The 25,103-nt window shown below is 50.6% G+C and overlaps 1 protein-coding gene across 1 annotated transcript in view; it reads right to left on the bottom strand.

The window, feature by feature from the left end:
- Positions 1-335: 335 nt before the first annotated feature.
- The window catches only part of FAIM2 (Fas apoptotic inhibitory molecule 2), a 34,161-nt gene continuing 9,393 nt past the window's right edge, over positions 336-25,103 (bottom strand). Inside the window, exons 3-12 of the mRNA XM_067529641.1 lie at positions 23,326-23,429; positions 22,637-22,701; positions 21,150-21,203; positions 17,570-17,620; positions 16,842-16,881; positions 15,965-16,002; positions 14,115-14,202; positions 13,657-13,752; positions 8,646-8,699; positions 336-5,882 (exon numbers count right to left, since the gene is read on the bottom strand). Coding sequence (XP_067385742.1) covers positions 5,733-5,882; positions 8,646-8,699; positions 13,657-13,752; positions 14,115-14,202; positions 15,965-16,002; positions 16,842-16,881; positions 17,570-17,620; positions 21,150-21,203; positions 22,637-22,701; positions 23,326-23,429 — 740 coding nt within the window. The 3' untranslated portion in view covers positions 336-5,732. The remainder of the gene's footprint in view (positions 5,883-8,645; positions 8,700-13,656; positions 13,753-14,114; positions 14,203-15,964; positions 16,003-16,841; positions 16,882-17,569; positions 17,621-21,149; positions 21,204-22,636; positions 22,702-23,325; positions 23,430-25,103) is intronic.

Below are 25,103 nucleotides of genomic sequence, written 5' to 3'. Positions count from 1 at the left end.
ATGCATCTGACGAAGCAGGATCCTTTTGTTTGTTTGTTTGTTTGAAAGCAACTGGACTGCAAAGAAAGCTATCCGAACTTGGCTGTCCCCTCCCTCTCAAACCTCCGTCTTCTGTCTGCAGAGGAGTTGAACAGAGGCAGACAGTGAGAGGTGAGACTAGATGATCACAGGGGTTCCTGGTGGCTTGAGAATCTATGAACCGATGATCTAAAAGGTCCTTTCTGATCTTAACAAAAAACCCGCATCGTCCAAGCCTTCCTTAGTGGATTCTGCTGTGCAACCAGCCTTCCCCCAACCCTAGCCCCCACCAGAAAGAAAACCAAGGATCCTCCCAGTTTTGTTTTGCAACAATTTATTAGCAATGTCCAGAGAAAATACAAAATTTTATTTACACCGAAATCAAAGGAATGGATGGAGGGAGGAGGGCGCTGGTCACATGTGGAGCTGGGATGTTTAGGATAGAGAACAAGTACAGACCAAGGGTATCCGTATGGATGGGGAGAAACAATCCTGCATCACCCAGTGTCACCTAGAGAAAACCCCAGCTCTTCCCCTCTGATGTTTCTCCCTTAGGGTCCCTATCCTGCGTCACTGGAACCAACAGAGACGTCCGTCTCTCTCGGTGTTTATGCATTCCTCATCACTGTTGTATTTCAGCACCTGGGACTTTTGCAGCTAGCTTCAACGGAGAGTGGGAGCGAGCCCTTGCTTGGATAGCTGGATCAGCTGCAACCGACGGAGGCTAAACAGCAGCCGGGACAGCAACAAAGAGAACTGACGGGATATGCAAGGATGGGAAGCCCTGCAATTCCACCAAGAAACACAAAGGGGCAGCAAGCTATTTTGTTTTAATCGATTTGCCTTGAGGAAAGAATAGCAGGTGCCATGCAGATGTTTTCCACTGGAAAGCAGGAGGCCTGGGGGCAGTACCAGCAACTCAGGCATTGCTAGTGAAAGATGCATCACTCCACACTGAAGAAGAGAGAGGGCCAAGTGGACAAGTTGGGATCCAGAGGTGGACTTCTCCCAAAGTGCACCTGGCATCTGGATCAGCCGATTGTAGAGCAAGGGGGCAAAGTTTGGACCTGGAGCCAGGTCCAAAGTTTGGACCTGGAGCCCTACTGTTGCCGTGAAGTTCTAAATAGCCACCGCGTGCAGCGCAGCAACATCTGGGAAGAAACGATGTGATCGTGGATTTGCTACACTATAGAACAGTCTATTGACTTTGGCCTGCAGCTTCTCTTGCATTCCTTCCCCTACAGGCCACAGGAATTTCATAAGGAAATTCATCTCTGAATTAGGGGTTGTCTTTTGTAAGAACTAATTCTCAAGGAGGCAGGCAGGGTAAATATGTCGGGAAGCAAATTGTGCTGGGACCAGTCTGAACCTAGCAATCTCTTTTCACCTGGTAGCATTCAGGCCTGCTTCTCTGCTAACCTGAGCCATGTGTCCTCATTTAGACCTAAGTTTTGTGCCCACTTTGCATCGGTGTCAGTGAAGATTCGTGAAGCAGGTCCATGGTGAGCTGGGTCCCAGCTTGGAAAGTTTCTGCAGCCAGCACTTTCTCTCTTCTGCTATTTTGATCTCCCAAGAATGCAAGGGAATCAAACTCCTCGCATCTTAACCTGCCACGAAAGCAACGGGGTCCTGATCTGTGAGTAGGACTCGAGGGGCTACTGCAACGCAAATAAATAATAATAATAATAGAACTCACTAGCCACTGCTGATCATTTTGGCCTGGGTTTGTAAACGGCTTTGAAGACGTTAAGTGCTAATTATTATGACCAAGACGTGTAACTCGAGTAAATGGTCGCCACTTCCTCCTAGCAGATCTCTTGGGATCCTGACCTAGCATGAGTCTCTAATGTAATCAGACGCATGATGGCAGCTTAGGTAGGCATATCCTAAACTACCTAGTACGACTAAAAACAGCAGTAAAGACACAGCAGCATGGGTTGTACAAGCCCCACTGGAACCCAGGATATGTATTCACACTGCTAGAACATGCCTGGATCCATGATGCCGTGTCTTCACTGCTATTTTTAACCGTGCTAGCTAGATTCGAGCCAGCCTACCCGCGCCGCAATCCTAACTCTGATTGGAGTGTCGACACAACATCCAGACAGGCCAAATCCTGTTCTCTGTCGTCACTGGTGTAAATCCAGAATAATGCCATCAACTCGCCCTGTTGTCGCTGTGACGTTCAGAGGGGCTGCCCTGGGAAGCGCTAAGACAATCTAGATAGGGCCTTCTGCGGACAGACAAGCATCCCCCTGGTGTCTGAGGGCCTGTATTGTGTCACAAACATGTACAAAAGAAGATTAGGGTTGGAAGGAACTTCAGGAGGTCCAACCCCAACAAAATCATCCCAGCCAGGGCTTTGTCAAGCCGGGCCTTAAAAACCTCTAAGGACGGAGATTCCACCTCCGTTATTATCAGCATTATTAGCAGGATTAGCTCTGAACGCAGGGGATCAGAAGAGGGGCAGTAAAGGAGCATGAGGCAGTCTTGCTTTCTGCAACACTTTCACTCTGTGTGCAGTAACTTTCCTCTGCTTGGCTCAGCGTGGGGCCGAGGCATGTGCGGAAGGCGTGTGCACACAGGTGGAGCAGGACAGCAACAGAGAAGGAATGTACCGTACCGAGAGCTTGGCACAGGTCCCCCCCCTCTAGCGGGTTGGAATTGCTGGAGGCAACCCACTGACGCACATGCTCTGGCCTTCCCAGGGAGATTGCAGATAAAGGGCCCTATCAAGGGGAAGGATCGCCTTTTAAATAAGAGTTAAATGCCTCTTATCTTATTTCCGCCTGGGGCCCTATGGCAAATTAGCCGTCTGATTTCCAAATGGGGAATATTAACAGGGCGAAGATGGAAAGATACCGGTGCACTCCGAAGCATCCAAAGGTGTTGCAGCTTGGAGCGCAGGGGAGCTGAAAACGAGGGTGCAAATGGTAGAGGCCATTGCTGGAATAGTTGAATAGCAAAGGGGCTGCTTTCACCACCTGGCGTTTCACAGCATGTGCTCAGGATAGATCTGTGAGGCTATGTCTACACAGCCAGCAGCACAGCCGGCAGTGCAGGATCAATTTTGCGGGTCCGATTGAGTGGCAGTAAAGACTCGCTCAGTCGAACCCAGAAGTCGACTCCATAAATCCACCCCGGCAAGTAGCGTGGTGCTGCGTCGACGGGAGGGCATTTCCCGTCGGCGCAGCGCAGGGGAGATGCTGTGGTAAGTAGATGTTAGGAAGTCAACGGGAAATACGCAAGTTACTGTACGTAGCTTGGGTATCTCTCGTTGACTGCCGCTGAAATCCACAGCCACTGTCGACCAGGCCTGAGAGACAGGGCCCCTGGGTAGTTCTTGGATAGTCCTCAAAGAGCCACCCGGACGGCAGCGTGAGTATTACTCAGTCATCCATCCGCCTAGTTCTTTGTAAGTAAAGTGGGCATTTCTCAAGGTGCCATTCTGTGCCAGCAGTGGGGGCATCCCCCCTTTTCTCCTCGCACACCCAGGCTAGAGCCCGAACTTACTTTTTCCTAAGATTCCCTCTACTGTTAAGTTCAACAACAACAAATATAAACGTCTCGCCAGAGCTTGCTCCTGAGTTTTGCTGCTTCTACAACTGCTCCCTGAAGGACCTCCTCTGCCCTCACCCTAGTGCTTCCTGTCTCAGGGAGACACTAAAATAGCCTCTTTATATCCTGGGTTGGACCTAATAGCATTAACCTGATCTGGCTGCCGGGATGAGTCAGCAGGACAGCTCTGCATCTTTTTTGCAGGGTCCTACAACCTGGCCCGAAGGTGCGAAGACCTGGCAGGTTCTCTGTTCCAAATTGTTTCTCGGCATGCCACCTCAGTAGCCCTCATTAAATGATGCATCTCCTGGGGACTCCCTTGGGATAGCATTCGGTTGCCTTCTTCAACACTGCATTGGGTTCCCAGGAAGGTGCCATAATGGGGCAGGATACCCCTCCATCGGTTCCTCTGCAACGTTATTCTCACTGACGGAATGGACTTTTTTAACCAGGAGTGTCAGTATTTGAGGCACAGGTCCTCCTTCGTTTGGTTCTGTCCATGCTGATCTGATCTGCTTCCCTGGCGACAGCTGTTGTTCTTTGAGTACCAAGTGCCTTCTGGAGGGGTGTCGAAACATCTTCTCCCCAGCACAGAGCAGGACGAGAAACACACGGCTCTGCGCACTTCATGCCAGCTCGCACATCGCAGGCCTGGCAACTGCATGGAGATCCAGGTTTATGGTGCCTGCCGCTGGCACCCCGTCCTTGGGTGACTCAGGGCTCACATGACATCCGTGTCTATGAGCTCCGTAGTTTCAGCAGCTCAGACTGGCCTCAGAAGGAGGAGGGGTGTTAGGGAATCTTGTTCAACGGTATTCATAATGTGACACTCCCCAGTGGTTAGAAAGACGCCCTATCCAGCACCCCCTGTTCAATCTGCAGGCCGGGGAGCATGCACAGGGGACATAGGTACAGTGCCACCAGTGTGTGGTGCAGACACCTCTCTGCCCTTCCAAGCTAGGGATGCTGGCCAAGCAATACAGCAGCACTCGTGACGGCGATGAACCCGCTACATGGAACTGTGGAGCATCTAGTGATCTAAGCCAGCATTGTAGGACACGCTAGTTATTTTTTTAGTAAAGGCATCAGAGACCTTACGAGTCTCTAGGGTCTTTGTTCAATCCCGCCATCTTCTCCATAGATACAGGGACCCTGGCTTTGCATAGGCTGGTGCATCTCAACCTTTTCCATCTCGGGACCCCAGGATCTGTCTCCCATCTTGCCAGGATCTAGCTGGGACCCCTCCTCCCCATTTAGGGCAGGGTGCTTACCATGACCCCTTGACTCCTCTTTGCAATCCCGCCTGGGGCCCATACTTTAGACAGCGCCAATCGGCTCATTCCCTGGGGCAATTGGCTGGGCAGGTGAGTCCTACATCAGTGATCAAACTGGCCTGGGAGGCATTGCAGGGGGAAAGCATGTCCTCAGCTTTGTGCTCTGCTGTAAAGGAGACGCAGGAAGGCCTGGCATGGTTCTGGAGGGTGCTGGGGGTGGGGAGTGTCTTAGGGGGCTGCCCCTGAAGGATAGCCGCTCTTATGACACCGAGTAGATGACTGCCAAGAGGTGCCGTTCACTTCTGGACTGTGTCTCTGCTGAAATCCCGTGGCCCAGATTATGAATGGAGGCGGGAGAGGAGGGAAGGTGGATATCGATGCAGTCCTGGAAGCCTAACCTTCTCCCTTCTTTTGTTCAGCTGCAGCCATGGCTGGTTCTCCTGCCAGGACCCTAGCAAAACCCCAGCCCCCGACTTTTCCCTTTCACGGCCGGGCTTTGCATCTCAGCAGCCTACCCGGTAACGCGCATACATGCAGCAATGTGCCGGAGCCAGGCGGGGAACCCTAGTGACCTTTGCAAACGGAAGATGCCGGGACGGCTGCCCCACTGGCAATACTGCCCCTGCTCTGGTTTGATTGCCGGGGGTGGGAGGAAGCATAGCGTTTCCACCCCGGTTTGCTTTCTGGGTCACAAAGGGTTAACAGCATATGTACAAGCTGCAGAAGGAACCCGGGGGGGTTGCTCACTTGATGGAATGGAGCTGGCAAGGGGGCCCAAAAGGTTGGCTATTTTTCTCCCTCTCTCTCTCTCTCTCTTTTTTTTTTTTTTTTTTTTACATTTTTCTGTTTTGCCGGGTGAGGACAGAAGCTTCCTCACTGCGCTCACTCCCGGCTGGAGCCGAAGAGCTGGAGGAAGAAGGAGAAGATGTAGACGATGTCCAGGTAAATATTGAGGGCTCCGAAGATGTATTCCTCCGGGCTCAGTGAGTACCGGCGGTTCCCCATCAGCAGCTGCGTGTCAAACGCCAGGAACTGGGAGGAGAGAGCGGAAAAACAGATATGCAAAGAGGATCAGGCAATGACATCCCACGCTTGGCACAGGTCCCTTTCGCCCTCCAAAGCATCCCAATCAACAGCTACATGAAGTGCTTAATTATACCCATTATCAAAATGCAGCTGCTTCTTGGTAGAACTCAACTGCTGTTTAACACCCCACGACAACACTGAAAAACTGTATTATGGTGAGGCAGCGTGGTCCAGTGGGCAAAGCAGGGGACTGGTACTCAGGAGACCTGGATTCTAGTCCTGACTTGCCTGCTGAATGACTGTCTAGATGGCTATGTATAGGGATAAACAGATGGATGTGCAGGGATGGATAGATATTGCTACGCTCCAAAAGGAGATTTGGCCAAGCTACCACCCCGTTATCTCTCAGTGCATTGAATTATTCCCGTGATGGGAGACGCAAGAGGAATGATGTGCTGTGTGTTAATGACTCAGCTCCTCCTCATGGAGGCAGGATCACAACGGTGACCCGAACTTGCTTCACTCCAGCCCTGCCCCTAGCCCTGGACAATTCAATTCCAGCCGAGGATAAGGAGGGAGGATTCTCTCTGGGATGGGTGATGGCAACCCAACCTTAATTTCCAGGCTAAGCTGGTGCCAGTCCCGGCTCAGCAAAAGCTCCTTGCCTGAGTGCCACCCCGGTGCGAACACGCCTGGCTAGAGCCTGGTACCAGCAGCAGATGGGAGTGACCGAAAGCATCAGGGTCACTGTGTTCTCCTGATTGTTCCTTGCGAGGCCCTTCCCCCGATCCCGGGATCATATCTGTTGCTTTTCTCTGCATTTCCTCCACTTGAGCAATACCTGTCTGGTAACGTGCTGTACCGAACCCAGCGCAGCATTCCAGGGGCAGTCACGCTAAAGCGATAAAGAATTATATCTGTCCCCTCCCGGCGCGGTAACTGGTGACTTTGCCAACCGGCCCAGAGCGGGAGCCCGGTCTAGCAGACTGGGAATCAGGGGACCTGAACTGTATTGCTGGCTCTGCTGCTGACCTGCGTGAGTCTGGGCTAGTCTCTGAGCCTCCGATTCCCTCTACCGCCTTGTGTCTGTCTTGTCTGGTAACCTTCTATGTGACCTCCGCCAAGTCCCTGCGCCTTCTCTGGTTGGACTCTGCTCTTCGGGGCGGCCTGTGTGAATGTGCAATGCCCAGCGCAATGGGATCTGGGTTTCCTATGTGCTACTGTGACAGAAATAATTCATAATTGACCATATAGGCCAGCTCCATTGGCATCAGCAGTGGAGGATCTGACTATAGACCAGTGGTTCTCAACCCGCGGCCCGCTTGTGGCCCAGTCAGCACGCAGCGGCAGCCCATATGACATCCTCAGGGCCATGCAGGGAGTGTATATATTGTGCGGATGCGGCTCACATAACACAGAGAGCTGCACGGGCGCCCCACAATGGTAAAAGGGTTGAGAACCGCTGCTGTATACATTTACGAGCCAGGTCTATAAACCTTTTAATTCTACGCCCATTTTACAGGGCAATCGTAAATCAGGGCTGAAACATCTGAGCTCTCCAGAACTGACTTTATGAGCTATTAAAGAAATTGCTCAACTGCTGTTGTTATTCACAACATGCCCCGCGGGCATCGCCTCGCCCCAAGGCAGCTGTCCTCCTCACCCCCCATCCGAGGGGGGCCCCCACATGCTCCTTTGGTGGATGCTTCCCGGTTTCTGAATGGCAAATGTGATTCTGCTAAAAGGAGCTCTGGAAAAACACCTGCACGTTAAGCTGCCTGGAAGCTCCCACAGATACGGGCCCGCCCTTTGTTCTGCACTTGGGGTAATGAAGCAAGTGCTTTTGACCCCAAAGTGTAGGGGCCTCAGGAGTGGGGGATGGGGCACAGAGTTCTGTGTGGGACCCCACCCAGCTATGGCAGCCCCCCCAGCTGATACCTCAGTCCTTAATTCTACACAGGGCTCTGCCAAGTCGTTTCAATCCTGCCCCAGGTCACACACACATGCTCTAGTCTCAGGCTGCCCACGCCCATCTCTCTGGCAATGCCCCTTGTCACTGCCCCCTCCTTGGGGCTGCAGGCAGGATTTCAGGGGCCTAGGGTTGCCAACACTGTATTTGCAAAATACAGGACAGACCTCAGATGTCCCCGGTCTTGACTTGAACTGTCCCTTCCCCCAGTGCTTCCTAGGTTTTCTCTCTCTCCAGCTCTGGATGCTGCAGAGAATCCAGGGCCCCAGATCCCAGCTCCCTCCCTCCCTGCAGGCACAGCTCTGCTGGTGCCCCTCAATCCCAGCCTGCAGCCCCCTGTGCCCTCTGCAGCTTCAACCTCAGTCCTGGCCGGTTTCAGCCCAGCGGCCCCACCTCGACCCCAGAGACGCACACATCTCTGCCAAAGCACCTCCATCCTGATCTCCTCTCCCAGCTCTGCTGAGGCACCTCGCACCCTGGGGCGCCCTCTGCTATTCCATACTGAGGCTGGCCTTAGACCAGGGCTGCCCGCCAGGACAGACTCTGCCCTGATGTTGTGAGAAGGACACACGCACGCTAGGGACTAAGCCGAGATGATCACCAGAATTGCTATAGGTCATCCACGTGTGGACGTGAAGCTCTCCTGAAGGGAAAGTCCGAAACACGACCCGGTTACGTTCAATACAGCCCCTCCGACCACCGCCACCACCCCTTCCCCGTGCTCGTCTTGTCTATCAAGAGACAGGTATTTATCCTGCTGAGCTGCAGATTCCCATTCCTTGGGATTTGGCACCACTTACCAAAGTAAAGACAATCGCACCCAGCACGGCGTATATCGCGTGGAGCCACGGCACCTAAAGGCAACAGACAAATACGCTGGTCAGCTTCCGGGGCAAACCCAAGCAGCAAGGGCTCGACTCCCGACAGGGAGGACACCGTTTAGAGAAAGCAGCGCGGTCCAGTGGGTAGGGCACAGAGAGGCGACGTGACTTGCCCAGAGCATCCCAGCAGGGCAGTGGCGGAGTTGGGAATAGAATCTAGGTCTCCTGTATCCGAAAGCCAGTACACTAGCCACTAGACCACACTGCCTTCTGAGCACCTGACCCAGGGACATAAGCCCTTTTGGAGCAGCATGCTCACACACACCTGTGTGGAAGTGACCACACAGAGCATATTTCGGGTGCCCAGGGCTTGCTTTCAGAGGGTGCCACGCAGGCACGGCTGCCGTTGACTTCCCCTGGCCCAGCAAACGCTCAGCCATCCTGAATGTCAGACCCATGGCGTCACACATCGAGACACCCCTGCATCAGACGTCCCTTGGGAAAACGTTGGCTTTAGTATCTACGTGTCCTCAGCCATGAGCTAAGACACTTAAAGAGCCCAGGGCTGTCCCCACACACCTTGACCTTCAGGAAAGAACAGGGTCCATTCAGAAGCCGGGCGAGACGTTTATCTGAGGAGAGATCAATGCTGATGGCTGCTTAAAGCAGCTGCGATCAGAGATGAACGCAGCTGTCCTCAGCCTAGAGGAATATGCCCAACTGCTTGGGGAACGTTGGGACAGTAGCGAGGGCCCAGACGGATACAGGTAAACAACTGTGGACCGAAGCTGCAAGACTCTGGGCAACGTTCCCCTTTGTCAACATTTCCCACCATCTGTCGAGCTCTCAGAGATGAAGAATTGCAAAATAAAAGCTCCTTGATGGAGAACAAGACGCCAAAGGCTGGGATTCCGGCCTCCCCCATTGCAATCAATCATGGTCATTTGCCAACCCTAGCAGGATGTCGGTCGGGAACAGCAAACACTGCACGTGAACAGGGTTGAGCGCCAAAAGCTTCCGCTGGAGTGGAAAAAGACATGACAAAGGGGAAGCAGATGGAAACTGGGGTGAAGGTGGCAAAGTGGGGAGAGGTGAGTGAGGGTGAAAATAATCCACAAAGAGATGGCCACACACATGTGGTCCCCGGATATTGCTGATTTCATTCAAACCCACTGATAAGTAGCCAGGATTCCTGAGGTCTATTCCCTGCTTTGGGAAGGGAATGAAGTGCAAGGGTTAGAGCCACTGACTGGGCGTCTGGATTCCTGGGTTCTGCTCCCAGTATGGGGAGAAAAGTGTAGTGCAGAGATTAGAGCAGCTGACTGGACATCAGGACTCCTGGGTTCTATTCCCTGTTTTAAGAGGGGCCTGGCCATGTACTGGTTAGATCAACTGACAATGAGCCAGGACTCCTGAGTTCACTTCCCAGCTCTGGGAGGAGAATATGGTGCAGTCATTAGAGCAGGAGAATGGGAGTTAGGACCCCCGCCCCCCATCCCTTTCCTTTCTTTGCCACTATGTGACCCCAGGGCAAAGATCATCATTTTCAGACAACCCAGGATTGGTCTACACTGCTGGTGAAATTCGGTGGCAGTCAACGGGTCAACTTCCTAACTGCTACCTACCGCGGCGTCCCCACGATGCTGTGCCGACGGGAAACACGGATGCAGCATTACTCTTTTTGCAGGGGTGGATTAGCAGCATTGACTTCCGAATCGATGGAGCGGGTCAGTCGATCCTGCAGCATCGATCGGCGGCACCAACCGGGCTGCCGTCAATATAGACACACCCACAACCTCCAAGGAAGGAACAAATCCTTTAATTCAATCAATTGATCTAGCCGATTGGACCAGATCTTGTTATCGGTCACTCCAGGGTCAATCTAGGCTCAGTGGGACTCCCAGAAAATGCATGAAGGACAGAGGTTTAGGCTGAATGAAGGGGGTAGCCTGGCATGATCCAAAAGGGATGCTGAGCACAGGAGTTGGGATTGCCAAAGATGCTTTAGGATATGTCTGCCCTGCAGTCAGAGGAATGATTGCAACATATGCAAACATGCCCAAACTAACTGGAATCTAGCTAGCTTGGGTACCAGTGAAACCTGGGCTGCATGCGGTTCAGTGCAGTCTGTACAAGCCCGGCTGGGACTGTGTGTATTACTCGGCTCACCCATCCTGAAAGTCCAGGCTGCCACAGCTTCATGGCTATTGGTTCTCACCCTCGCTAGATTAAAGCTAGTTCAGATATGCTGCGACCACCTATTTAACTGCAGTGTAGGCATGCCCTAAGGGAGTTAGGCACCTAAATCCCATTGATATTCAAGGCTTGCAAGCTACTTTGAAAATCCCTGTCTTGATGCCCTTCAGTGGGGTTAGTTTTTTATATGGATTTAAAGCATAATCCCAGCTCTACTGACCATCTTTAAACATTGGTCTGAAATTCTGCACTGGGGCCATTTCTACTTAGTCCATTCAATGGGCAGAATAGTTCCTCTTTGACATCTGACATTCACACCTAAGGGAATGGAGCTTTATTCAGCTCAGAGGGTTTAGGGGTGTAGGGGGAGACCTGAATCTCCAGGTATTCTAAGAAGCCACTCCCCAAAATCCCTAGGACATAATCTGGTTCAGTGCAAGGAAGGAAAATTAGCTAGATAGATGTGTATGGGACTAGATTAGAAAACTAGATGTGTAATAATACTCCACTTCTTCTCAGCTGTAGTTTTCAAAGCATTTTACAATGGAGATCAGGATCATTATCCCCATTTTGCAGATGGGGAAACTGAGGAACTCAACAGGGAAGCAACTTGCCCGAGGTCACCCAGCAGCAGGAACAGAACCCAGCTCTCCTGAGACCTAGTCTACTACATACTCTACAAGGCTGCATCGCTGCCTCCTGGATGGGGATAGATACAATAAATCACACTTGCCCAAGAGTACTTGGCGTGTCTATCAGTTTCTTCAGTGGTGCATACATCAGCCTGGGAATCCCCATTGAGGGCAAGGAGATTATATTTGACAAACTGCTGGCAATTTCCTGGCCTTATCTCTGCAAGCACTTTAGCTGTTCTGAAAACAATCGCTAAGCTGATATTCAGATCCTGGATTTAAAAGGCCTGGCTGTTTATTCAATGCTGAAGTAGCAAGGCGGGGGCGGCATTTTTTCCCCCCCATAAGCAGATCAAGTTGTTGGGCCAAACATCCTACTACTCAGTGACACCGGTGTAAATCCAGCGTCACTCCATGGAGTTCGGCAGATGTTACTCAGATCCTGTGGGATGAGAAACAGGCGCTGCAGGGCTGGGAGTTAATAATCATTATCATTATGGTTACATGCATTTCAGTTGCACTTAGGAGCCCCAGTCATGGACCAGGACACCATGGTGCTAGGCGCTGTACAAACACAGAACAATAAGATAGGCCCTGCCCCAAAGAGCTTCCAAACTTACACCTAAATGGTTTGAACCAACCAGCAACACCAACGGCCATGTGACTCAGCAATTCTTTCCCCAGTCCTTTTCAGAGTCAGGAGCTGGAATTTTTTACCCCCAGCTGTTCCCTGATAGGATGCCCTTGCTAGTCCCCTTGGCCTTCGCCGCGCTTGGCTGCTGTTTCTGAGACATGGGAGATTTGGGGGCTCAGCTGTGCGCTCTTCCCGGCTGTACGATGATTAACAGGATTGATTGTGATGGCTCCCCCAATCTCCAAGCCTTTGGGTCTGCTTCCGCTTCTCTGTGGTGGAAACTCTACAGAGGCTGGAGAATGCTGACAAAGGGGCAAGCGGCTGTGGGTTCCGGCTCACCGAGACTCTCTATTTATCACCACAGGTTGTCCCTTTGTTGGTCTAGCTTCCCTGTGTCCAGATGCCCCACACTTCTCACCTACGTATGGGCATCGATGGGAACATAACCACGTACGGTACCTATACAGAAATACCCACTTATAGGCATCTATGAGTAGCTATAGGGACACATCCACTTATGGGCAGCTATAGGGAAATAGAGTTCCAGAGGGGTAGCCGTGTTCAGTCTATTTTTAGCAAAGCAACGAGAGTTCTGTGGCACCTTAAAGACTAACGAATGTATTTGGGCATAAGCTTTCGTGGGCAGAAAGCCACTTGGTCAGATGCATGAAGTGGAAACTTCAGTTAGGGAGGTAGATAGACACACGCAAGGATGGGTGAGTTACATCCCAGTGAGGAAGGCGAGTGTTAAGGAGGTTAATTCAATCAGGGTGGATGAGGCCCATTCACAACAGTTGCTGAGAAGATGTGAATGCCAAAAGAGGGAACGTTATTTTTTGTAGTGGGCGAGCTGCTCCCAGTCTCTGTTCAGACCTAGTCTGACAGTGTCAAATTTGCATACGAGTTCCAGCTCTGCGGTTTTGTGCTGGAGTTTGGTTTTGAAGTTGTTTTGTGGAAGTGTGGCAACTTTTCAAGTCTGTTACTGAGTGTCCAGGGAGATTGAAGTGCTCTCCTACTGGTTTTTGAATGTTACCATTCTTGATGTCTGAGTTGTGTCCGTTTTTTCTTTTACATAGAGACACAGGGAAATGTTTACTCGTTCCAGAGGCACCGCTGCTCAGATCACACACATATCCACGGAGTAGCCCCGAACCCTGATAATGCTGGTATCCATCCAGAGCCATGCCAGTGGCTTGACACGGCTGTAACTGAGATCAGAACCTGCCCTGTTGACTCCAGGGGGAGTTACCTCCAAATCACTCCAAGCATGAGTTGAGCCCCGTGTTTGGAAAGGCAAGGAAGTGGCCAAAAGTGTGTGTGTGTGTGTGTGTGTGTGTGTGTGTGTGTGTGGGGGGGGGGAGTTTACAAATAGGAGAGGTTGCCCCTCCCAACCAGGAATCAGGCTGCTTTGCGATTGGCATCACAGGCCATCCCTGTCTGACCCGGAAGAGCAAGAACTTCTTCACTGGATTTCTGCAGAACAGGGACCCCGGGGCTGCCTGGATTCCCGAGAGAAGAGGCCACTTACATACTGGAAGGGGAGGAGGACAGCCAGGAGGATCCCGCTGATGAGCAGCACCATGAGCATGACGAAGAGGACGCCCTGGCAGGAGGTGAAGTCAAACTGCGGAGGTAAAGGGGCCCGTCAGTCTCACTGGCTCGGTGCGCGGGCTGGGCGCAAGGTGCTGACAGGGCAGGAGTCGATGCCAAGGTGCTGGCTTCTTCACGCCCCCTGCTCAGGCACGGACCCAGCATCGCACGTATCGCCCTGGCAGTCACTAGCCCACCTATGCTCCCACCCAGCACACCCCATCTATACTCGCATCCAGCACCCAGCACACCCCGCCTATACCCCCATCCAGCACCCAGCACACCCCACCCTGCACACCCCACCTATACCCCCACCCAGCATCCGGCACACCCCACCTATACCCCCACCCAGCACCTTTCCCCTGCCCCATACCCAACAGGCTGGGTTCGTCTCACCTTAGTCTGGAAGCTGAAGAGGGTGACGGAAAGACACACCAAGGCCGTGATCCCCAGGCACAAGAGAACCGACGTGGTGTTGTAATAGCTGCAAAAGTCACATTTCTAATTAGATCCCCCCAAATGGACGGAAGGAGAGAAACAATTACAAGTTCAACAGGGGTATGCAGCTGAAGCATGGGTGCTAGGGTCAGGCCAACAGGCATCAGGGTGTCGAGATTACCCTGCACCTCCTATATGGCTAGATAGTGGGGTTCCTGGCTAGTGAAAGAAAATAATTGTTTGCTTGACCACAGTTACTCCATTTTAGTTCTTTTTAGTGTTCTGCTATTTTGTAGAGATTGCCAGCCCTCTCCTTTTCTGTTCTTACAGTGCTTGTTTTGTACCAGGGTCAGAGACAGTGTTCCTAGAAGAAGCAAGGAGATAGCCTCAACTGGTTTTAACTAGTTATATAGCCTTGAGAGAGACCCAGCAGCCCAGAGAGATAAGCTGAAATCTTTTGTTAGCATGTTTTTTGTTATGAATACCTTTAGAAGAAGTAGGCCAATAGTAATAGGGATAATTTGAATGTACCTATAAGCATTAAGCATTAAGAATTTATGCATATATAATTTCTTTGTCTGTGTTTGTATAAATATGCAAAAGAGCATGCCTTCGGGGTCTCACACTGACCACTTGCTGGGAAGTGTCTGACCTCTGCAGAAATAAAACTTGGAGACTGCCCAACTACCTGCGTGGATCTCTTTTCTATCTGGTGCAGGGTAAACGAACCTCATTTGGAATCTTTTCCCAACACTAGACAGGTATGGAAAAGACTGAGAAATGACTGACATGGATCCTCCTTCTGCTATAGATGGAAGGAGGCTGCTGGCATGGTTAGCATTGAGCCTGCAATTTGCTTCCTTCTATCCCTCTTTGGCCGGCAGGAGTCTGGGTCTGTTAACCTTCTGCAGCATGGGAACTGCCAGACTGGATCCGTCCCAGGGTTCATATAATCCAATAGTCCTTCTCCGTTCCTTCAGAGGAAGGTACAAGAACTCCACAGTCAGCAGATTCTGGGGTGATCTGCCCCACCAGGAAGGTCTGCTCCTGATCCCCAATTGTTACAGATTGGGCCAAAGTGGTGGGTTCAGGCTGGAGTGTAGGCTGGGGTGTTGTGATGCATGTCACTGCAGTGTGAAAATATATGTGACAATGCTGCAGCCTCTATTCTATATTCAGGCAGGATATAGTAGACGTTGAAAGATTAAGTGGGTGGGTGGATGGATAGAAGAAAGAAAGAAAGAAAGAAAGAAAGAAAGAACATTTGGATGGCAGAAATTCCAGACTATGGGCCTAATTGACTTCAGTGGGGTTACATCAGCAGAGACTTTGTCCCTATGTGTGTTAGTGTTTCACTGCCTCTGCTGTTCCCCTAGGTTCACGCTGGGAGAGGTGGAACTGCCTACACAGCTGCTGGGAGAGGCCTGAGCCACCCCGCAGCCAGTATTCCTGCCCCGCTCCCTACAGCACCTCCTGCTTGGAGTTGCCGCAACAGGAATGGTAGTGAACTCCCCAAAAGCCAATGCCCCGGCAGCAACGTTGGGTGGTGAGCTCTCTCTGGGGCTGGAGAGGATTTGAGCTTCACCACAGCCAGCGGCTGGCAAAACGCAAGGGGCTCACACCGCCCTCCAGCAGCTGGTGTAAAAGGAAGGGTCCGGTTTTGCTTGGCTTTTTTAACAGCTCCGCGAGCAGCAGAGGGCCTGTGTCGCTCAGATCATTCTAACGTGGGAAGGGCCTTTGCAAGGAAGAGCTGGGACGTGGAACCGAATGGAGGAAAAGAAATCTTGATGCCCGTCTGATCGACCTACCTGGAGAGCATTCCAGTGAGATAGGACATGGAGAGCGTCTGAAGAGGGGGAAAGAGAAACGGTTAGTGATGGGATATGCACTTAGTTACTCCACAAATAATTACTCAGAGATGCCCCGTAATTGTCCTCCATGGAGGCAGGGGGGTGAGGGTAGAAGAGTTATCTTGCAGGTGGCTTTCCAGTTCCCTTGGCCGCTGAGGTGGGCTTCATCCTGGCCAGTGGTGGGGCCAGGTGGGCCACTTAAGAGTTACAGAGGGGCAGCAGAAGCTATTCCAACCCATAGATGTGGCGAGGTTGTGCTGCAATCCTGCAGTCTGCTCACAGGCCGGGAACCAAGACGAAGTGGTGCTCCACACAGCCCTCACTTGCTCCACATCCACCGCTCAGTTACGGCAGCGACACAAGCTTGCTCAGCTCACTCAGAGACAGGCACCCAATTATTTTAGACTTCTTTCAATTACTCCAGCTGTGGCACTCAGCGTAACCAAGAAGGCAGTTTGAACAGGTGCCCCGATGGAGACTGTTTCTGGAGGGCCGATGCTCACATTCAGAGAGTAAAGCCCACAAGAGGGATTTAACAGGTAGGCACATCCCAATGCTTAGAGCTAAAAGTGATGCTACCACAGCCCCCCATTGCTGCATGGGACCAGGATGCCCCTCTGCCACTAGCCACTCAACCTGTCTCCTCCTACATTTTTTCCTCATCTCCGACTTACCCGCCTCTAGTTCAACCAGCAGGTCTTGGGCTTAATGTAGCAATTACTGGACAAAACTCTACGACCTGTGTTAACTAGATGATCATAATTTGGCCTTCACCTCTATGAAATTTACATCACTCAAAAGAGCAGTGTAGTCACTATCCAAGTCAGTTACTTACGAAGACACTCAAGAGGATCAGATTCCATGGAAAGTATCTCCTGCAAGTGAAGTGAAAGGGTCAGTCGGTAACACGCTCCAAAGAGCAGTCGTTTAAAGGCATTGCATAATACGCTGCAGAAGGTGAATTACATAATTAATGATCTGTGCAGCATACGAGGGTGAGGCAATGCTATTGTTCATTCTGCTGGGTAACTACAATGCAATGCCCAGGGGACTTCTACGGTGCAACACAAATGTATCCGCTCTATTAGGGCAAAGCAAACAGGAATCTCCGGCTCTGGAACAAGACTGTAACATCTTCAGCATAGAATAATAAACAGCATTTCTGGCTGTGCAGCCCTGAGATACAACGGCATCTCCTCTGCTGTTTCAGTTCCTACACAACGGAGGCTTTTCCTACCAAGTTACAACGGTGATGCAGCAACTTGCAACTGCTCCATGTGTCAGCACGCGCCTGCTCCATGCACCAACACACAACTCTAGCACATCTGCTGCCTAGGAGCACCTGCCCCCATGAATCTCCAGCAAGGAGACAGAACAGCATTACCTGTGCTACATACAATGCAGCACTGGGGCTGCATCTGCTCGGAGCTACAACTTCAGCATGTATATCTTTGCTGTGCTGCTACAGCCCACGAGACAGGAACATACGGGATTTGAGACGTGATAGGGAAGGGCTGGTACATCAGCTCATTGGGTTGTTTAAAGCAGAAGGAAGCATTTTACCTGGGTCCGGAGCAGCAGGCCAGGATCAAGTACGTCACAAAGAACACGGCACTGTGAGAAAGGAGAGAGAGGCAAAGGACGGGGTTACGGAGGAAGAACCTGGCTCTGAATGAGATGTTAACGTGAGAAAGGGAGCGTTCTCTGGCTTCAGATCGGCACTGCTGCGTTTTGCGCCCGGGGGATGTGCAGCAGAACGCTCTTAGAACACCTTAGGAGCTGGATGTACCATCCAGATCAGATTAGAGACAGGATAGAGCTTAAGATGGATTCTTAGGGTAAATCTACACTGCAGAAAGAGACACACAGCAGCGAGATGCAGAGCCCGGCTCCACTGATTCAAGCTCGCAGCTAAAAATAGCAGGGGAGACGTTCCTGCTTGGACTGGAGCCCAGGCTCTGGACTCCAGCAAGAGGGGTCGGCCTCAGAACCCGAGCCCAAATGAGCACACTGCTATTCTAGCCCCAGGGTGCGAGCGCCGCGAGCCCGTCAGTTGAGCTGGGCTCTGAGACTCGGCGCCCTCGGGTTCTTTTGCAGATGAGATGGACCCTAAGGTTCCTGTACTGGGCCCACGGCCACAGCATCCGAGTGCAACACCCCGGTGAGACGGCACAGGGCTATCACCCCCATTTTACAGAAGGGGAACTGGGACTCAGAGGAAGTAAGGCCCAGACCCTCAAAGATATTGAGGTAGGCACCTACAAACTTTGAGGATCTAGGCTTATATGACATGCTCAAGGCCACACAGGAAGTCTGCAGCGGGGCAGGTCAACCCCAGGTCTGCAGAGTCCCAGGTTAGTGCCTCAACCACCAGCCCATTCTTCCTTGACAATAATAATCATAATAACTGTTCATTTCAACAGGAAAAGAAATCTGAGGGGACACGACACCACCCAGGCCAAAACCTATTAAACTGGTCCGCAAACCAAGCAGCCAAATTGCCAGAGAGTTGACCGACTCCCGAGAGTTGGCCATCTCGGGAGAGGTGACCAGCTCCCAGCAATGAAGGGACCCTCCATCCCTGCCCAGAGCATCACACGGCCCGGTGTTTTTCCACAGGACCGACAGTTAGCCTATCACGATAAACCAGTAACACCTGTTGCCCGAGGCAGCCAGGTAGTAGGTGAGAAGGCAGGTTCCAAAAGCACGGATGGTAATCAGGAAACTGGCTGTTCTGTGTGTCTAAAGAATAAGGAACATGAATGCGGAGGCAAGCCTCACAGTCCCTGAGAAATGCACCGTTGATAGATCTGTGCTCTGCTCCTGCAGAAAGTGCTGGGGACAGGAATTATCATGGGAGAGTGGAAGGAAGGAAGTTTCCCACAGAGAGAGGGAAAGAGAGAGAGGGCCTGATTCTCATTACACTAAGGCCTCATTTTGCCTCTCTATCAGTATAGAGGGACCTTTAAGTAGGTGTCCATTACAGTCACACCACTGTAAGGACCCTTTCCACCGCCTGAGTGTTGTAAAGCAGTCATACGGGAATCAGGCCCAGAGGGAATAAATAAAGCAACAGGATAAATAGAAAGGGGGGCATGTTGGGTGGATGGAAGGAAGGAAAGGGAAGATAAGGAGAGTGGATGGATGGATGGATGGATGGAAAGGACAGATGAAGAGACATAAGGAAAGGAAAGGAAAGGATCCTCCTTTATACTGCAACAGGCGAAGCACACATGAGCAGCCAGGGATGTGATTTGCAGCTCAGGTAGCCATACCCATGCTAGCTTGACCTAACTAGCTCACTAAAAATAGCAGTGAGGACATGCAGGCCGCACAAGCGAAGTACATCCCCCGGTGGTCAAGCCTACTTGTGCAGCCCACGTTGAAGGCCACACCACCGCCCCCTTGCTGCTACGTGTGGCGTATTGAGGACTGTGTTGGAATTACAAGCTATACATTTAAGAGTAGGGGGATGGGCCTTCACTTGGTCTTGCATGCAGTCTAGGAGGCTCTGTAGCAAAGCATCTGGGAGCAGCAGCAGTTGGTTTGCAGATAGTTTATAGTAAGGTGGGGTGAGTGGTGCTGCTCTGTTTTCGAGAGCAGCCTGTTTTCTCTCCCTCTCTTTTGGGTTCTTATGTGTTTCCGTTCTGAATTCTAAGAAATAAAGCAGTGTTATGTTGCAACCTTCAAAAAAAGTTGTTACATTTTGATCTAATTTCGCTGTATGTATGGTGTGAACATAACACTATTGGTACCAGAGCTAGCAAGATTAAAGCTAGTTGTGGGTATGTCTACACAAGCAGCAAGTCGCACACCCTGGTCCCAGTGTACACATATCCTTAGTGGTCAAGGCTGAGTTTCAGCTTCCATTCTAATTCTCTTTTAACATTGCTGGTACCTTTGTCAAGCTAATTCCCCTGGGGCTGATTTTTTTTTCCATGCTTAGACTCAGCTCAAAGGTGAATTTTCTTTTACGTGGTCTGAATCACATCAATGCAGCTGCTTATGAGTGAATAAAAACAATGCATCCATTCTAAGTGGCAATTTATCAGCGCAGTAACATGATACTGGATAAAAGCAAATATATCAAACGTAGCTGATTTTGTTAGATCTCACTGAGATCTGAGCAAGCTGGCCAAGTTTGAAGAAAATTTGACAACAGGCAGACAGTTGTGATTGCTGAGACGTCCGCTCAACATGCTGACCAATATTGTCTCATTGTTTCCTTGTGCTCCCTCGTCTGTCTGCAATCACCTGTTGTCTCTTGTCTTATAATTTGATTGTAAATTTTGGGGGGCAGGGTTCAACTTTTTGTTCTGCATCCGTACAATGCCTAGCACAATGGGTCCCGGTCCATGACGGGGGCTCCTAGAAGCTATCACAATAATAATAATAATAATTATTTAATCTTGAAGAATAATAATTAATAAATAATCATGAAAATTGGTACAGTAATTTTCAAGCTGTGAGCATTTCAGTTGGAAGGGTTTCATGGATTCATAAATTCTAAGACCAGAAGGGAACCACTGTGATCATCTAGTCTGACCTACTGTTTCTGCAGGCACAGTAGAATTTTGCCATCTGGTCTTTCTCATCAATCTAAAAAGTGATAGATTATGTGTAAACTTTTCTATAGTGCTTAAGTGACTTAGGAATTTAAGTCAATAGAAGTGAGGTTTGTAAGCCACTGGGGCGCTTTTGAACATTTCACCCTGTATGATTGATAGCTTAGAAAATCCTTTCAACTCTGACCTCTGCTGAATTTACCACCACAGGTGATATTTCAAAACTGTCTGCTTGGTGGGACCTTAACAATACTTTGTTTAAACTGCGGTACGTTCGATAGCATGAAGTGTTTTGATTGCATTCATCTCAGTACAGTAGCAAACACTCTAGCTAAGGTCACAGTGAGGCTTCCGTTGTACACCTCTTGTTTTTCACAGGCTCATGGCTTTCCAAAGAATCCTCACTTACAGGGGAAATTATCCAAGCTTGTTCTCATCTCAAAGGTGAATTTCCTCTCCTACAGTTGGGGCAGGCGTTCAGAAGCAGCAGTGTGCTAAGGATGCTATAAAAATGCCTCCAAATAAATTCAGTTGTCTGCTCAGCCATTTTTTAATGAAAAAAGGTATTTGATACTTACTAGGAAGCCCAGTACCAGGCGGGGTTTGACTGGACATAACCTTTGACTGGCTCGCTGCAGGAGAGAGAATGAAAAGGGAAGGTGAGGATAATTCAGAGGACAGAGAACAGCAATCACTTCACAGACTGTTGCCTAAATGTATCCCAAGGAAGTGCGTAGTGGACATAGAGTGCATGGGGGTGATGGCCACTATCTTAGCTGACATACCAGGGAGTGAACCGGGAACTCCAGAGTTAAAATCATGAGCTGTTAACACCACGCCTCTATAGCTCATATCCCCAGTGCCCCAATCACTGGGCCATCCTTCCTCTCCTGCAGAGGTTTAACTGATTGGAAATAAACGACACTGTCCAATAGAAAGCCTGGTCTTGAGGAGGAGGCATTAGTTTAAGATGAATAAAGGACAGGTTCTGTTCCCCCCTTTCTCATCACTTTCCTGCGTGACTTTGTGTGTCACTTAAGTTCACCATTCTGCATCTGCACACAGGGCCTAATTATCCTTTCTTTGTGCATTCTCCATTTAGATTGTCAGCTCTTTGGAGCAGGGCCCATGTTTTACTATGTGCACTGCAGTGATGTTAATGATTAACCCATCATCAAAGCACTTCCCTATACCAATTAATTACAGAAACCTCACAAACACCCATGGGAGGTAGGCCAGTATCATGATCCCCCATTTTATTGATAGGGAAACTGAGGCATAAAAAGGGAGTAAGATTTGCCCAAGATCCCACAGTCAGTGGCAAAGATAGAATTAGAAGCCAGGGATGCTGATTCCCAGGCTGCCACACACTCCCTTCTGAAGTCATTATTAAAACCCAGGAGACCAGACTCAGTCTCCCTTCTCTGAACATTAGTTCCCTCCAAATATGCATATTAAATATGAAATAAACTTTTTCTAAAAGAGCCAGCAATAGACAACCAAGTGTTAACAATTATGCAGCCAAGCCTGCCTGAGGGAAATGGATTCAGCTTCTTAGACAGGTAGCTGAACTTCTTCAAGTGATGGCGATCTATTATTAATCCTAAATGCAATCTGATCTATGTGCATCCAAAACATTAAGTTACAGGGAGCCTGATGCCTGCTGACTTGAGTACAGATAAGCTACTCTCCAACAGAAAGATACCCAAACATCTGGGGGTGACTTGATAATGCCCAAAATAAAGATATCCAGGTATCAGAATGACAGATAATGCTAAATGGAACGATACCCAGGTATCAACGCCAGTTAATACCCACGGAAAAGATCTGCAGGTACCTACGTGATAGATAACATCCAAGGGAAAGAAACCCAGGTACCTGAGTAACTAATACCGAAGGAAAAGATACCGAGGTATCAGACTGACAGATAGCACTCAAGGGAATGTTCTCCAGGTACCCCAGTAATTGATAATGACCAAGTGAAAGTTCTCACGGTCCTGCAAAGATACCCATGTGCAAAAGTAAGACCTCAGAGCTGAGGATTGTTGCTAACTCAGAGACCTACCAGAAGGTGAAGAGAGCCACAATGCTGACTGTGACAGACAGCTGGAGCATAAGAATGGCATATACCTGAAACGAGAAACCAGAACATCTTGTCAGTGCAGGTTACACTCCAGCCTGGCTACGGACAAATTCCGCCCCCACGTTCCCCTATGGAACGGAGGTGGGGTCCTCATCTGATGGAAATCCTTGGCTGGAGCCTCAGGCGATGTAAGTGGCCCCACTGACTGCAATGGCGCTAACTGATTTACCGCAGTTGGGGGGGTCTGATTCATTGGCTTCAATGGAGCAATGCTGGTTTACGCCAGCCCAGGAACTATTTGACTGCCCCAATACCACTTAAGAACATATGTTCCAAGTGCATGACGGAGACAGCCCTGCAGTCTCACCAGGATCTGACATGGCAGCGTTAATAAACTCTTCCTCCATCATCCTGGGCTCATCTGCCATGGTAGGCGGAGGTGGGCCTGAGCCAGGCAGCTCAGCTGCAGATCTGAACATGCCCTGATTTATGGTAGCATTAAGGCCTCCCAGCATGGCTCTAACTGGAGCTGATGAGCCATCCAAGTACCGCATTGCACTGGCTGGGCTCTTGGAGCTGCGTCTCACTTCATTCTCCACCATCCCCTCCCCCTGGGGCCCATTAGCGTGGCACATTTCTGCGTACGTTTGGGATGCTGTCCCCAGGGTTACCTTTCTGACGAACAGTCTGCGCACATTTTTGTCATCCCAGCTGAAGGTCGTGAGAAGCTCCGTGTCCCCTGGGTACCCTCCACTGCCATAGTTTGGGCTGGTACCTAGCGGGAGAAAGACATCAAATGCCATCACCCAGTTCTGCCTATCACCCCAGCTGTGTCCTGCCGCTTCCCCAGGGTGTGTCTGAAACCAAGGGTGGATTAAAGTTTATAGGAGGCCTGGATTACCCCCAAACCTCAAAGTCTCCCGCACACATTGCGCCACCAGCCCTCGGAGATACTTCTGCTCGGCATCCCAGGTTAGACCCTGTCCTCCTGAGCCCTTGATCTTCCTATCCAGCCAACCATATCAAGAACTTCTTCCTGTAGCTTTGACTCTAAATTCTCAACTGCATCCTGATCCTGCCTGAGCTCAGATCCTGCCTCGGTCCATCCCTGGCCTGAGACACAATTCAAGGTCTAAGGAAAGGTCAAAAGAAGAAAAGGCCCTTCTTGGAGCTGCGAGCTGGGCGGTACAAGTGTTTTGCTGTCTGCATTCCGACTGTGAGAAGTGCCACTCAGCAGAGGAGGAGAACGAACGGCACAGATCTCCTAGGAGCTGCAACCACAAGCCCTGCCCTGGCATGAAAGGATCGGAACAATAACATTCCTCCTGCACTGGACAACAACTGCATGTGCAGGGGTGCAGGACTTAATGCAGAGCCACGCGGCGCCTTCTGGAGCTTCTGCCTTGTAACCCAGCCCGACGCAGAGAAATCACGCGCCAATGGGCTGGCACCTGGAGCTGTAGGAAAGTTACTGGCCTGCCTAGTGTCTTTCGCTCAGCGGGAGGAGAGAGTTGTTTCAACTATGCAGGTGACAAACGGGCTGCTGGGAGACCGTTCGCTGCGGTGTATCACCTGTTGGGTGTCCATTTTAGGGCGGGGATGGGGATCTCGAGGCCAAGACAGTCAACTCCTCATGTTCCCCAGGGATGAGCCCCGGGAACAGCAATGGTCACCTTCTCTTGGACCACATTTAGGGCGAGGGGTCCCAGAGAAGAAATGGGCCCGCACACCCTTGTGCCTCACCCCATGGAGGGAGTCCTGGAGCAGAACTGCTTACATCGTATAGTGACCTACTCCAAGGGTGGGAGTGCACCTGATTATCTGAGTGTGCCCCTGATTATCTTCACCTGACTTTGGGCATGGTGAGAGGGCATTAGGCCACCATTGCACTCTGGGACTGTGCCGGGCCCTGCCCAGCTTCAGGGTAAGTTAGGGTTAGGCACCCTAACTTCTCATGGCTGCCTATGGGCTCTGAAAAAGAGAGAACTGTCACAGCACAGTGCCCTCCGGCCAGGTACCCCTATCCACTCCCTCAGCCGGCAAAGCCCTCCACAAAAGTGGGTTCTCAGGCGGGAGGTTCAAACCCCCTGTGAGTCCACTTTACACTGCCGGAAAGGCATAAATCGGCCGTCGTATACCTGAGAACTGGGCTCTGTAACTGTTAGAAAGGAAGCATGTTTCTGGAAACCGGCCCCTCCCTCCCCTTTGAGCACAGAGTGCACGGAAAGTTTTAAGTCTGTTAAGCGAGCGGTTTAGGAGTTGCCGTATGTGACAACATAAAAGGTCAGAACCTACTGTAAAAAAAAAAAAAAAGGAGTTGATTAACCCATCCACAACTCAAAAAGAAATAAAAAGTATGTCCCAGTTCTGGTTAAACAGACTCAGCCGCAGAGTTCTTAGCCTTGGAACACCAGGCTGCAATGACCACTGAGCCCAGAGGAGTTCTGCT

The sequence above is a fragment of the Emydura macquarii genome, unplaced genomic scaffold (genome assembly GCF_026122565.2).
Source record: "Emydura macquarii macquarii isolate MOO-44397 ecotype Brisbane River unplaced genomic scaffold, CSIRO-AGI_Emac_v2 contig_2994, whole genome shotgun sequence".
NCBI classification, from domain to species: Eukaryota; Metazoa; Chordata; order Testudines; family Chelidae; genus Emydura; species Emydura macquarii.
Note: the sequence above shows the minus strand (reverse complement) of the source record. Positions and strands in the feature narration are given on the sequence as shown.